Genomic DNA, 16,090 nt, shown 5'->3' on the forward strand with positions numbered 1-16,090 from the left:
ATAGGTAGAGCTAATATAATAAAAATGACAATTCTACCAAAACTAAACTATCTGTTCAGTGCTCTACCAATTAAAATTCCAAAAAATTACTTTAACAAGTTAGAAAAAATTGTAAGTAAATTCATATGGAGAAATAAAAAGTCAAGAATTGCCAGGAGCTTAATGAAAAACAGTGCTAAAGAAGGTGGCTTGTCCCTATCTGATCTAAAATTGTATTATAAAACATCAGTCGTCAAAACTGTTTGGTATTGGCTAAGAAATAGAGTGGTGGACCAGTGGAATAGACTAGGTGTAAAAGCAGAAGATGATTATAGTAATCTGCCATTTGATAAACCCAAAGAGTCTGGCCATTGGGATAAAAACTCCCTCTTTGATAAAAATTTCTGGGATAATTGGAAGTTAGTATGGAAGAAACTTAGATTAGACCTCACACAGCTCACACCCTTTACCAAGATAAGATCCAAATGGTTACAGGACATAGACATAAAAAACAATACTATAAGCAAATTGAAGATCAAGGACTAGTCTACCTGTCAGATCTATGGAAAGGGGAGCAGTTTATGACTAAGGAAGAGTTGGAGAACATCACCAAAAACCAATTAGATGATTTAGATTACATTAAATTAAAAAGCTTTTGCACAGATAAAAACCAATGTAACCAAGATCAAAAGACATGTAGTAAATTGGGAAACAATCTTTACAACTAATGATTCTGACAAAGGACTTATTTCTAAAATATACAGAGAACTGAGTCATATTTTTAAAACAAAAATCCATTCCCCAATTGACAAATGGTCAAAGGATATGCAAAGGCAATTTACAGATGAGGAGATCAAAGCAATCCACAGCCATATGAAAAAATGCTCTAAATCATTAATTATTAGAGAAATGCAAATTAAAGCTTCTCTGAGGTACCACCTCACACCTCTCAGATTGGCCAATATGACCAGGAAGGCTAATTATCATTGTTGGAAGGGTTGTGGGAAAACTAGGACACTACTACACTGTTGGTGGAGCTGTGAACTCATCCAACCCTTCTGGAGAGCTGTTTGGAACTATGCCCAAAGGGCAACAAAAATGTACATACCTTTTGACCCAGCAATACCACTACTGGGTCTATACCCTGAAGAGATGAGGAAAAAGTATAAAAACATTACTTGTACAAAAATATTTATAGCAGCCCTGTTTGTGGTGGCAAAGAATTGGAAATCCAGTAAATGTCCTTCAACTGGGGAATGGCTTAGCAAATTGTGGTATATGTATGTCATGGAACACTATTGTTCTATTAGAAACCAGGAGGGACGGGATTTCAGGGAAGCCTGGAGGGATTTGCATGAACTCATGCAGAGTGATACGATCAGAACCATAAAAACATTGTACACCCTAAAAGCAACATGGGAGTGATGTTCAACCTTGAAGGACTTGCTCATTCCATCAGTGCAACAATCGGGAACAATATTGGGCTGTCTGCAAAGGAGAGTGCCATCTGTATCCAGATAACGAGCTGTGGAGTTTGAACAAAGTGCAAGGAGTATTCCCTTTAATTTAGAAAAAAACAGATATCTTATTGTCTGATCTTGCCACCTCTTAGACTTCTCTTCTTTAAGGATATGATTTCTCTCTCACCACACCCAATTTGGATCAAGGTACAACATGGAAACAAAGTAAAGACTGACAAAGTGCTTTCTGTGGGGGTGGGGAGAAGCAAGATGGGGGGGGAAATTGTAAAACTCAAATAATATCTTTAATAAAAATAAATTTAAAAAAATAAAATAAAATTATTTCTAACCTATTGGAATATTCCACATCTATGAAATTGCTGGTAAATGGTACCTGCTATATGTTTAATAAGTCTTTTGTTGAATTACTCTAATTGTAAAGATTTACAGTGAAAAATGCAGAACACAAAAGAAGGCAACCTCATCCAAATAACAATTATGATTATATAGTTTGCCTTTATTCCTGGAAAAAAATCTATCAGTATATTTATTTGTTTATATACAATTCCCAGAGATCAAACTCTTAAAAACTTGAAGCAATGAACAAAACAAAAAACTAAATTAAGAAGACACAAACTTTCAATCATCAACAGGGCACCAAAGCATTCAATACATAAAATAAATCCAATGAAAACACAGGAATTTGAGAAACTTTCTAACTTTGTTCTCTTGTGGCTTCTTTAATAATTTCAACTTGAAATCTAAGATATCTCCTGCCTCTGATAAAGATTCCAAAGCAGGTTTTCTGAGTTTGTCCCTTTTTTGTCACTTTCTACGACTTTCCTAAAACGGTTACACTGGCTCAGTCTAAAAATTTCATTTCTTTTGTTTTAATCAGACACATCCATGATACATTGTAAGTATCTGTACAAATTCTTGATCTGATAATTCAACAATCCAGCACAATTTTATTAAATGCTATTAAGTGATGGAGATTCAAAGCAAAACAACAGATCCTGCCAAATCAAAATAAGTTGATTAAAATTTTTAATTAATAAAAAATACCTTGTTTGCAAGGAATACACATGTTATTGGATAAAAGTAATATGGTACAATTACTTTCTTAAAAGAAAAATATTGTCAGTGTAGAGGATGATCACTGAGAAAATTTCTCTACCAATTAATAGTCTTAAAGCAATTTATAGTTTTAGAGAGCTGTCTGGGACACAGAGAAACTAGGGTAACCCAGACATTATGTGTCAGAGACACAGAGATCTGTTGCCTCAAAACTTTAGGGAATCTGTGATAGTAAATCCTCTACAGAAATAGGTCATTGTACACTCAGGAAAGCACTACTAATGGAGAAGTTTCTCAGTGGTGAATAAGAGCCAAGAGCTAAATGACTTCTCCCTCAAAAGGTAAAACATATGTTGCTATTAATAGATTAAAATGAATTACCATAATCCAGACTATCACACATTCATGGGACTTTGAGCTTATCACTTCTTAACAATTAACATTTATGTTCCAAAACTTCGAAGAGTGTTTCATGGCAACTGAGCAGATAGAAGTCTCAGAGGAACCTTAGTAAAGTAAAGCATAGCCTTTCAGTGGCAATTTGCCAATAGTTTACTTCCATTTTGTTCCCATTTAAAAATTTGTTATATTGAGCATTTCAGTATGAAAAAAAGACCTACATTTTATTTCATTCTGACAATATGAACAGCAGAATATAACTAAAAGATAAAGTTTTTTTTTTTTTAATTCAAAATAAAAGTTAAATCTATGCTCCTAGAAAATCAGTCACATTTTGGGATTGGGGAAAAAAACAAAATAATATATTGTATAGATACCATGATAAAAATATTTAGAAAAGACATAAAGTTGGGCTAAGTGGACATGAAAAGCTAAACTGGAGAACAACAGAAAATTTCAAACCTAAAAGGGTCTTTAAAGATTGCCTAGTCTAACCCATTCACTTTTCAGATGAAGATATGGGTATAAAGTGAAGTGGGGGGGGTGAAGTGGAAAGATGGCTGAATTTGGAGTCAGACATGGTAATTATTCTGTCATTTCAGTTGTGTCTATCCCTTGGTAACCCCATGTAGGATTTTCTTGTTCAAGATACTGGAGAAGGTTACCCATTCTCTTCTCCAATTCATTTTACAGATGAGGAAACTGAGGGTAGATTTGCCCAGGTCCTACAGCTAAGTGTCTGTCTTCCTGACTTTAGGTCCATCACTCTAGAAACTATATTGCCAGTCAGCTACCCTCAGTATTCAGAGGACCTGAGTTCAAAACCTGATGCAATATTGTTTATTGCTCATGGATTAATGGACTTCCATTCCTCATTTATAAATAGAGAGGGTTGTATGAAATTATTCCTAAGGTCTCTTTAAGATCTAAATTTATGATTCCATGAAACTGAGGTCTAATTAAAGAGAATAGATTGTTCCAGGTCATATGGGAAAGTGAGTCTTAGTAGTAGACTTTGAACCCAAGTACTCTGAAAAAAGTGTGTCAATGGATAAAAACTGGAATTGGAGACAGAAAAGATGAGTCTTCAAGAAATGTACACCCTTGTAGGAAAATGACAATCATTATCATCATTATAAGCATTTATGTGACACTTAACTAGTGATCCAATTAATGATAGCATGGGGAAAACGGGGAGAGGGCTGCATTTGAAAGCAATGAAGCGATGTTCAAATTCTCTGATCCTTATAAGTTATGTTATATTTCCTCTACCTGTGTCAATCCATACTCTAGGTAATAACACCAAATCCTAAATAAGTTGTAATGGAGTTGACAGAGGGAATGCCCACAAAGGAGAGCCCCCATATTGGCACAATTACTGATCTTTTATGGATTCATGCAGCCTTATTTTAAATTCAGCACTCTTTCCATTGTAACTTGTTGTCAAATACTGACATTCATTTCTACTTCAGAAGAACGTTAGTTATTGCTTTACTTTGTCTTACAAAGAAAATTTGCTGAGAAAAGTTTAAATTGAGTACATGGATCAAATTAAAATTAATTATTGCTATCATGTTATCATTTTTATGACAGATTGTAGAATATTTAAATTTTCCCCTGGAATTTCAATGAGGTTTGGAGAAAGAGGAAACAAGCAGCTCTTTCTCCAGTTCCTACTAGAGCACCAATTATTCTAAATATATTCCTTCACCTTTCAGATTCACATGAAAGCCTCTGCTTACACTTCATCATCAATTCTTAAATGGCTTCTCATATCTCTCTTCTTCCAGAAATTATCTATCGTAGAGAACTGTGGCAAGATATAGCAATAAGAAATAAGACTCCCTTGGTTTATACTCTTTAAAGAACAATAATCTCATATGTGCATGTCAATAACCTGGAGCTCTCCTTATTCAATATGATCCTCTCTAGCTTTCTAATGCTCTAGGGTTCGGTCTTAGTCACTGTGTGATGCACCACTGAGCAATGAAACTTCTTTTTTCTTTTAGCATATTGCTTCAAGAACAAAGATATACCAAAAATTCTATTTTCCAGGCCAAAGAAAACATACTGGAGTAAATCTAACCTTGAATTAAAAATTATGACTGCAATATTGAATTTTGTATGCTCACAATACAAAACACTAAAAAGGTTTTCTCTCCCGGGATCAAAAGGTTTTTATTCAGAGATTTTATATTTATCATCCTGACAAAGTCTGGCCTACTCTTGACACTAGCTGATTTCTCATTGCTTTCTTCTATCCCCAATGTGGATTTTAAAAAATAACACACACAAACTCAGAGCCTCTGAAGATTTGAATTTCTAGGGTATTTTGCAATTAATCTAAAATATGTCATATAATAGTTTCCCTTCCCTAACCTGGTCAAGAAGTAACCTACAGGAGAAAATATATCAACAATAGGAAGATAATGTTTTATGACCATATGAGGAACAAAGGGCTGATAATTTTTAGGTGTTCAAAAACAGGGTGATTTACCCTGGTATAGTTAATGAAAGATGTCAGGACCCTGGCATGCCTTTACTGAACACTTAACAATTCAGCCCTACTGGTCCTGACTTATTTGTGAGGTGGTAAATCTAGCACAGTCGTCTTTTTAGGAAGGGCATGCCCTACGAAGGGGTGGAAGAGAGAATGGAAAATACGAACAAGAAATAAAAGCTACTACTAAAAAACTGCATTTCCATACAATTATTTACTAAAGCAGCATAAACAATGATATGGCTGATGTTATGATCCAACATACTATATGATAAATGTTACATGATATTCTCTAGTGACTTTTTGTTTGTATTTATCCTCAAAAGATTTCCTCTACTTTTTCTTTAAGATTATCTTTCTGAACATTCTTGAATATATATGACATATATCTAAAGAATTTTCTAGTAACTAGAGCTAAATAATAAGAATGGGGGATGAGTCAAGGGCAGTGTCTTCCTTTCCATATTCACTATTAGGTTTATTAACTATAGACTGAATAACAATACCCAGATTTGAATCATAGTTTATCACAATGATTAGAAATCATGTTGGATGCATCTACACAGATTCAGGAATCTATACTGATTCTCTTTCAAACTAATAATTAAAGTCAATAAGCTTTGAGTAACTTTCTACTATTAAGTCCCTGTCCTCTGGAAGCTTTGAAAAGTCATATATTAGGGGCAGCTAGGTTGCGCAGTGGATAAAGCACCTGCCCTGGAGTCAGGAGTACCTGAGTTCAAATCCAGCCTCAGACACTTAATAATTACCTAGCTGTGTGGCCTTGGGCAAGTCACTTAACCCCATTTGCCTTGCAAAAACCTGAAAAAAAAGAAAAGAAAGGAAAAGAAAAGAAAAGAAAAGAAAAGAAAAGAAAAGAAAAGAAAAGAAAAGAAAAGAAAAGAAAAGAGAAAGAAAAGAAAAGTCATATATTGACAAGAATTAAAAAAATAAAAGGGAGAAAGAATTAACCACTAGAAATCAGGAAAGGCTTTCCATAGGAATTTACCTCTGAAATGAACACTGAGAAATTCTAAGAAGAGGGCATATTATAAGTTGACAGGATGGTCTTTATAATGTCCTGGAGTTGGGAGATTAAGATGCCCAATACAAAGAAAGCACCAAGTAGGTCCTTTGGGATGTAACTGAAAATATATGAAGGGGAGTAAAGTGGGAAAAAAAATCCAGAAAGATGACTGAGAACCAGATGTTATAAGGGTTTGAATGACATTAGAGGCAACAGAGAGCCATGTGAGATCCTGAAATGGTGGTAGTAATAGTGGTGGGGGGGAGAGCCACACAGAGTAAAGGTTTAGAATGATTTTTTTGGCAGAGGATTGGAGAATGGGCTGAAGAGGGAAAAAGGGGATTGTTAGGCACTGGAGATATATAAATAAGAGTGAAACAGGAACTGGCTTCAAGACATTTATATTCAACTGGAGGGATAGAAGTAAAAATTTATATACTCATTCCTCTGACTTCATATAATTTAAAGGTGAGTGGCTTTAAAAAGTCCACCTCAAAAAATGTAGCTTAAAAAATAACACAAATGATCTCAGTACTGTAATAGTCCATGGAATGACCTTCAAGACCTTGACTTTCAGGGTCTCTCACTAAACCAGGTCATGCAATGGAAAGGACACTACCCTAGTATTGAGAGACCCAAGTGCGAGTCGGCTTTATCATCAACTAATTGGGTGGTCTTGAAGAGACAAACACTATGGGACCTCAATTTCATCATCTGCAAGATGAGGGCATCAGTCAAGATATTATTTGAAGCATAAGGGTGCAACCTTCTCATACATATCTCTACTTTCCCCATTCATTTGACATAGTATTCCAGATATCCTGGAGAACTTATATAGATGAACAGAAAAATAAAGGTCTCTACAAATTTCAAGTATGATACTTTCAACCACACCATAATGCCGCAAAAGTAGTCTATAGTTGGTTATCAGGAAAATTAGCTTCCTAGATTTATAACCAGAAGAGACAGTGGAGATCTTCAGTTGAGAAAACTGGGCTCAGGTTAAGTAACTTGCCCAAGGTCATACAGTGAGTCTAGTCACAGAGTGAAGATTCAAACCTTCTGAATTCAGATTTGGCATTCTTTTTACTGCACAATAATTTCTATGCTAAACAAAACTCCACTTAGAATATCTGTTCTTTAATTTCTCTATAAATAAGAACTCAGTCCCATAGAACAAACACCCACATTAGTAGAGACAAACATCAAGAAGCTGTTGCAACTTCATCAATACTAGATATTTACCATTCATTGAGAGGAGGTGGGATGCGACTATTTAAATATTCAAAGACATAATAAAAATTGTATGCAGATATTTTAACAAGAAATACAAATCCCTTAACAAGACAAAGTTAAGTATTTAATCAATGTGTTTAATGAATTAATTAAGAATTTCTTCCAGAAGACTATTAAGGGGTTTTGACCCTATGGATACCAGAAAAGAACCTTGTTTAAATTTAACTAACTATTCTTCCTTCCTATTATGCCTCTCCAATTCCTCCCAGACAATACTTTGATTACTTCACTCCAGAAAATTTCAGCCGTTCCTTATTAGTACTCAATAAAGCAAAAACTCCTGTTAGACAGTTAAAGATCTTCATAATCTCATTGCTGTTGAGTTGTTTTCCAGTCATGTCCAATTTTTCATGACTCCTTTGGGGTTTCTTCGGCAAAGAGATTGGAGGGGTTTGTCATTTCCTTCTCCATCTCATTTTACATGAGGAAACTGAAGCAAACAAGGGTCACGTAGCTAAGTGTCTGAGGCTGGATTTGAACTCATGAAGATGAGTCTTCCTGATTCCAGGACTAGGGCTCTGTTCACTACACCACTTAGCTGCCTGATAATCCACACAATCTCCCTCCACACCAAAGTTGACCTTTGCAGCTCTATCCCCTATTTCTTCTCTTCCAGAACAACTCTTCCAACTCTGCTAAGATGAACACACCTCTTCTTATTCCATAGTAAAGAATGGACTCCGTATTCATCTCTAAATGTTAAAATACTACCCTTCCATCAAGGACCCGAACTGTTACCGTCTCCTGTAAAATCTTCACTGATTCTTCTTGTGAAAGCTTTCTGCATATGCCAAATGTCTTAGTGCTTTATATTTATAATGTTCTTTCTTACAGATTAGTCATTTCTATATGCATGTGTGTTATGTGTATCTATAGTGTCTATGTCCTTCTGCTTTGTTCAAATAAGAATGGAAGAACTAGAGTTGGAAGGAATCTCAGAGATGACTTCATCCAACATTTTCAATATACAGATGAGGAAATGAAGGCTTATAGGACTTGCACAATTCCTCAGAGACTAGTAAACTTCAGAGAGGATGAATTTAATCCATGTCCCCTAACCCTACAAGCAATTCTCTTCTCATTTTATAATATCCTATAATAACAAGAACATTGTTGATGATGATGATGATGATGATGATGATATTTCAAGAGTGCTTTACAAAATATTACCTCACTTGATGCTCAAAGCAATCCTAGGAGAGAGGTAATATTAATAGATACTAGAGAATAAGATCTGCATCCTTAGCTTTAAATAACAAACAAAAAAAAACTTAAGTACTTTCCATTAAGGTAATGTTTGCTGAAAATATTTTTTTAATTTAAATTTATTTTTATTAAAGATATTATTTGAGTTTTACATTTTCCCCCCCCAATCTTGCTTCCCCCCCCCACAGAATGCACTCTGTCAGTCTTTACTTTGTTTCCATGTTGCACCTTGATCCAAATTGGGTGTGATGAAAGAGAAATCATATCCTTAAAGAGAAGTCTAAGAGGTAATAAGATCAGACAATAAGCTATCTGTTTTTTCTAAATTAAAGGGAATAGTCCTTGTACTTTGTTTAAACTCCACAGCTCCTTATCTGGATACAGATGGCACTCTCCTTTGCAGACAGCCCAAAATTGTTCCCAATTGTTGCACTGATGGAATGAGCAAGTCCTTCAAGGTTGAACATCACTCCCATGTTGCTGTTAGGGGGTACAGTGTTTTTCTGGTTCTGCTCATCTCACTCAGCATCAGTTCATGCAAATCCCTCCAGGTTTCCCTGAAATCCCATCCCTCCTGGATTCTAATAGAACAATAGTGTTCCATGACATACATATACCAGTTTGCTAAGCCATTCCCCAGTTGAAGGACATTTACTGGATTTCCAATTCTTTGTCACCACAAACAGGGCTGCTGTAAATATTTTTGTACAAGTAATGTTTTTACCCTTTTTCCTCATCTCTTCAGGGTATAGACCCAGTAGTGGTATTGCTGGGTCAAAGGGTATGTACATTTTTGTTGCCCTTTGGGCATAGTTCCAAATAGCTCTCCAGAAGGGTTGGATGAGTTCACAGCTCCACCAACAGTGTAGTAGTGTCCCAGATTTCCCAGGATTGCTTTGATCTCCTCATCTGTAAATTGCCTTTGCATATCCTTTGACCATTTGTCAACTGGGGAACGGCTTTCTGTTTTAAAAATATGACTCAGTTCTCTGTATATTTTAGAAATGAGTCCTTTGTCAGAATTATTAGTTATAAAGATTGTTTCCCAATTTACTACATTTCTTTTGATCTTGGTTACATTGGTTTTATCTGTGTAAAAGCTTTTCAATTTAATGTAATCGAAATCATCTATTGGCTTTTGGTGATGTTCTCCAACTCTTCCTTAGTCATAAACTGTTCCCCTTTCCATAGATCTGACAGGTAGACTAGTCCTTGATCTTCTAATTTGCTTATAGTATTGTTTTTTTATGTCTATGTCCTGTAACCATTTGGATCTTATCTTGGTAAAGGGTGTGAGCTGTTGGTCTAATCTAAGTTTCTTCCATACTAACTTCCAATTTTCCCAGCAATTTTTATCAAAGAGGGAGTTTTTATCCAAATGGCCAGACTCTTTGGGTTTATCAAACAGCAGATTACTATAATCATCTCCTGCTTTTACATCTAGTCTATTCCACTGGTCCACCACCCTATTTCTTAGCCAATACCAAACAGTTTTGATGACTGATGCTTTATAATATAATTTTAGATTGTGTAGGGCTAAGCCACCTTCTTTTGCACTTTTTTTTCATTAAGCTCCTGGCAATTCTTGACTTTATTTCTCCATATGAATTTACTTACAATTTTTTCTAACTCATTAGAGTAACTTTTTGGAATTTTGATTGGTAGGGTACTAAACAGATAGTTTAGTTTTGGTAGAACTGTCATTTTTATTATATTAGCTCTACCTATCCATGAGCAGTTGATATTTGCCCAGTTATTTAAATCTAATTTAATTTGTGTGAGAAGTGTTTTATAATTGTTTTCAAAAAGATTCTGAGTCTGTCTTGGCAAATAGACTCCCAAATATTTTATATTGTCTGAGGTTACTTGGAATGGGATTTCTCTTTCTAGCTCTTCCTGCTGTTTCTTGCTAGACATATATAGAAAAGTTGAGGATTTATGAGGGTTTATTTTATAACCTGCAACTCTGCTAAAATTGCTAATTGTTTCCAGTCGTTTTTTCAGATGATTTCTTGGGATTCTCTAGGTAGACCATCATGTCATCTGCAAAGAGTGAGAGTTTTGTCTCTTCCTTCCCAATTCTAATTCTTTTCATTTCTTTTTCTTCTCTAATTGCTGATGCTAACATTTCTAATACAATATTGAATAGTAGTGGTGATAATGGGCACCCTTGTTTCACCCTTGATCTTACTGGGAATGCCTCTAGCCTCTCTCCATTGAATATAATGCTTGTTGATGGTTTCAGATAGATACTGCTAATTATTTTAAGGAACAGTCCATGTTTTTAATAGGAATGGATGCTGTATTTTGTCAAAAGCTTTTTCAGCATCTATTGATATGATCATATGATTTCTGATAGGTTTGTTGTTGATATAATTGCGTACACTGACAGTTTTCCTAATCTTGAACCAACCCTGCATTCCTGGAATAAATCCTACTTGATCATAATGTATTATTCTAGTGATGACTTGTTGTAGTCGGTTTGCTAAGATTTTATTTAGGATTTTTGCATCTATATTCATCAGGGAAATAGGTCTATAATTTTCTTCCTCTGTTTTAACTGTTCCTGGTTTAGGTAACAGTACCATATTGGTTTCATAGAAAGAGTTAGGCAGAGTTCCATCTTTCCCTATTATATTGGAACCAATTGTTCCTTAAATGTTTGGTAGAATTCACTTGTGAATCCATCAGGCCCTGGAGATTTTATTTTAGGGAGTTCAGTAATGGCTTGTTGAATTTCTTTTTCTGAGATAGGGTTTTTTAGGTATTTAATCTCTTCTTCATTTAACCTGGGCAACTCATATTTTTTTTAAATATTCATCCATTTCACTTAGATTATGAAATTTATTGGCATAGAGTTGGGCAAAATAATTTCGAATTATTACCTTAATTTCCTCCTCATTGGTGAAAATATTTTTGAATGAAGCATCACTGCTTCTCACCCCAGTCTGCCACTTATTCATTATATGAAATCTTTTAAAAGGTAATCCTTTGTTCAGGTTGAATTTATTCAAGTGCCCAAATGCCTCTTTAAATTCTTTGGTTCATGTATGGTAATTGTTAATGTGGCATGCAAAATATATTCAAACAAAAGAATGAGGCTTCTCCAATTTCATCAAAAGCTTTAAATTTCTCTTATCTCAGATATTTAAAAGTATAAGAACTGTTAAGCTGGGGGAAAAATGACAAAAACAATGTAATAAATTCAATTCCATACTCATTTATTAAGGACCTATCATGTGTCAGATACAGAGGAAATTCAGTTATAGGAATTTAAATACACACACACACACACACACACACACCTCTCCTCCAAATTTGAGGCTGTATCTTGCAAACCCAAACAAAAAGGCATCACAGGAAAGCTATAAGTAAAGCCCTCTCTACAGCCCAACCCTGGGTCTGGATACTGCTCAGTGTTGATCTTCTCAGTTTTAAAGTAAGGAAGTCAATTGATTGTGCTTGCAGTGTGGTTTTCTTCCACTTTCATCTGGCTGCCATCATTTCACATTTTCTCATGGGTACACATGCACACTGCTCACACAAAGTTAAGCACAATAATTTTAATTAAAAGAAAAAATAATGCAAAATTAATCGAGTAAATTGCCAATTAGTGAATAAGTCACTCTTGTTACATTTAATAAATAAGACTATGAGGCCTCCTGCCAGAGATGAATTTTGAATATAGAAACTCAAGAAGATCCAATTAATGATTTTCAGTAACTAGAAGCATACTCAAAAGAATCATTTTAAAAAAAAAAAACATTGAGCTCTCTCATAACATTTAATTTGCTATTGAACCTGATCATTATATCAGAATACCTGGCTAGGTCTACGATATCATTACTGGAGGTTTTTCTGCACTAGGTGATGCAGTGGATAGAACACTGGCCTTGGATTCAGGAGGATGGAAATTCAAATCTGGCCTTAAACATGTGACTTTGTGTGACCTTGGAGAAGTCACTTCACCCTGACTGACTCACATCTAGGGCCATCTCCAGTCATCCTAATTCATTTCTGGCCACTGGATCCCAGTTGGTTCTGGAGGAGAAAGTGAGTCTGAAGACTTAGCACAGCCCCCCTCACTCAAATCCAATTCATGTGCTTGTCATGTATCACCTCCTTGATGTCATGTTCTTCCAGAATGAAGGACAAACATCATCCTGTTCAGAATGTAATCATCCATGCCTTTTCCTTCTGTGAAATCCTGTCTGGGTCCTTCTAGACATTGACCCCAAAGGGCAAACTCCTATGTCAGAACCATTCTGTGGGAACTTCCTGGCCAGTTTTTGGACTGACCCCTTTCCCCCCAACCCATTCTCACCATATGGCCTCCTTTTCTAATCATATATCTCCTCCATGATAGCTCTGACACCATTTGTTGCAGATAGGTAATCACTAATAGTATACACTACTACACAAACCATGGCAATGTCCTTTTCGGCCACTTTTTCTAAGATTCCCCACCATAAATTATCACTGGGCAAAATGATTGGGTGAAAAATATGTGAATAATAGGAGGGAGAGAATGACTAAAACCCTGTTTCTATAAATCATCATGTTGCTTAGAAATAGAAAAGAAAATGTCTTCAGTGAACCCCTATATGTTATTTATTCCTATTAAAATGTAAATATATTTATAATTTTTAAATTAAAATTTATGAGCAAGCAAGTCTTTCCATGAAAATACAACAAAGGTTATGTCCAATAGTTTACTGTATACCAACACATTTTGGCACCCTATTCAAACTTATGCTTTATAAACTATTAGGGCATAGGTTCAAAGTAAAGATTCAATGATCATTGGTTGATAAGCAGCCATCCATAGCTCCCCTCCTTTTGGGCTTTCTACACTTTGATATACTGGAGTAACATGCAGTGTTTAACTTGATTCTAAAGTAGACATTGCCTATAAAAATCAAAGAGAAAATATACTCAGATTTCCTTCCCCCCCCACAAACAATACAACCAAGATCAAGCTAAAATATAATGGCAAAATTTTCTGTATCTTAAAAAGGAGAGTTAAGAGCAAAGGATCAAGAAGAATGTTCAAAATATCTCTCTACATTTGAATTTAATATAACATTATATTGGAAAATAATTCTTTTCTTCTCTTTCTCACACTGTCTTCTAGGCCCCTCCTGTCTTTCGGTGAAGTAATTATATTATAGTAATAGCTTATATCACATCCTCAGGCATCCTTTTGTCCCAAGGGCAATATTTCATTTGACTATCAAGCAAAATTCTAATCAGAATACACACACACACACACACACACACACACACACACACACACACACACACACTCACTCAAAATTAATTGAAGCAATGCATTGTCAACAACATCATGCATCCATGACAATTCTGGTTGTTAAGGCCTTGCTCAACACTCCATTTTCTCTAGGTTGACAGAGAGCAAGGGCAATTCAGATATTTCTGAATACATCAAGACAGAACGGAGAAATTGAGGAGGGTACAAGGAGGAGAACCAAGCTCTTCGAATGTCTCCTAAGTCATAGAGACAAAGTTTGAAGGAATATGATCTTAGAGTGAGATAAACTAATTTAAAAACTTCTGTGGAAGGCTCAGTTTATAATTTTTTTTATTATTAGTCATGTCCAAGCCTTAATGATTCTGTTCTGGGGTTTTCTTGGCAGATAGGAGTGGTTTGTCATTTCCTTCTCCAGTTCTATTATATATGAGGAAACTGAGATAAATAGGTGAAGGGACTTACCCAGGGTCACAGATCTAATAAGTGTCTGAGGTTGGATCTGAACTCATGAAGATGAGTCTTCCTGATTCAGATCCAGATTCTATCCAATACCACCTAGCTGCCCTCAAGTTTAAAAATGAATAGACTAAAACAATTCTCTTCTTTTCAATGATATTCCAGGTTTACCCTCCTAATTCTTCAAAAATTCTTGAGTCAAATGTCACTTCAAGAAAGTTAACTCAGCTTGTGGATCCTTGGACTCAAGGATTATGACCTCAGGATGATGATACACCTAAGTAATTATAAGCCAGGGGGATGACTTGGTACCTTGCTTTCAAGACTTCTTTGTCCCAAACCCTTTCTGCAAGTCCATCTCTTGTTGTCTATCTCTGTCTCTTTCCCTCCTCCTTTCTTCTCAAAGTGGATACTCCCCCATACCCCACCATTCTCTCTGTGTGAAAGATGTTTCCCTTTCCCACTTCTCAATCTATCAACCATTATTTAGATCATAATGAATCCTTCATTCCAGAGGAAATTTTACCAGTCTCTACAATGCAGTAGCTGTGTCTAAGCAAAATCCACACCACCATCTGCCTGGCATTCTCACAATATGACAAAATAGACTCATAATTAACTGCTTTCCTACCGAAATCTGCCAGCTTTAACTCCCCCGTGTCACTGATGAGAAGATTCTGTGGCTTCAGGTCTCTGTGCAAAATATAACGCTGGTGGATGTAAGACAATCCTCGCAGCAACTGAAATAAAAACAACTGGAAAAATGGGGGTGGGGGGTAGAGAAGACACAGTTAAAATCTGAAGGCAGATAAAACAACAGTTTTTATACACATCCTGAAAAGTAACTGTATAGGAAAATGAATATCAATTTTTTTTAAATCAAATCATCTGGCATAAATGGGAGGAGAAATCTATACAGAAAAACTAGAATCACCAAGGAACAGGAGCACCAGAATTTCACAGCATTCTTTGAGCTAGTAGGAATACCTCCTCCACCTGTTCTAGAACCAACTGAATTCTGTTTTCTATTAAATGAATCTAAGTATAAAAAAATTAAACATTTGCAATTTTCTGTTTAATTAGTTTTAAATAAGAGTTTGAAGGGGAAAATTCATTCCAAACAAACAACTGGTATATAGAAAGCACACAAGGCAATATATGCTAATATATGTCCATATATAATATCATACCATTGAAACAATGCTGCTAGCCACTGTAGTCCTTATGAAATCACCCACTCAAATAAAACTACAGTAATTAGAGCTGGCAGGGTCCTTAGAGGTTACCTAAATCAACCCCCCTCACTTTATAAAAGAGTAAACTGAGGCCCAGAGGTAAAGTGGCTTGCAGTGGCATCACACAGGTAATGAATATCATTAGCAGTACTTGGCCCCAATGTTAAAACCAAATCCAAATCC

The 16,090-nt window shown here is 35.5% G+C and overlaps 1 protein-coding gene across 2 annotated transcripts in view; it reads right to left on the minus strand.

Moving 5' to 3' along the window:
- CDK14 (cyclin dependent kinase 14) overlaps positions 1-16,090 on the minus strand; it is a 664,696-nt gene that overhangs the window by 322,929 nt on the left and 325,677 nt on the right. For both annotated transcript variants that reach the window (XM_074192846.1, XM_074192847.1), the window contains exon 8: positions 15,304-15,427. In XM_074192846.1, coding sequence (XP_074048947.1) covers positions 15,304-15,427 — 124 coding nt within the window. The remainder of the gene's footprint in view (positions 1-15,303; positions 15,428-16,090) is intronic.

The sequence above is a fragment of the Macrotis lagotis genome, chromosome 7 (assembly GCF_037893015.1).
Source record: "Macrotis lagotis isolate mMagLag1 chromosome 7, bilby.v1.9.chrom.fasta, whole genome shotgun sequence".
NCBI lineage: Eukaryota > Metazoa > Chordata > Mammalia > Peramelemorphia > Peramelidae > Macrotis > Macrotis lagotis.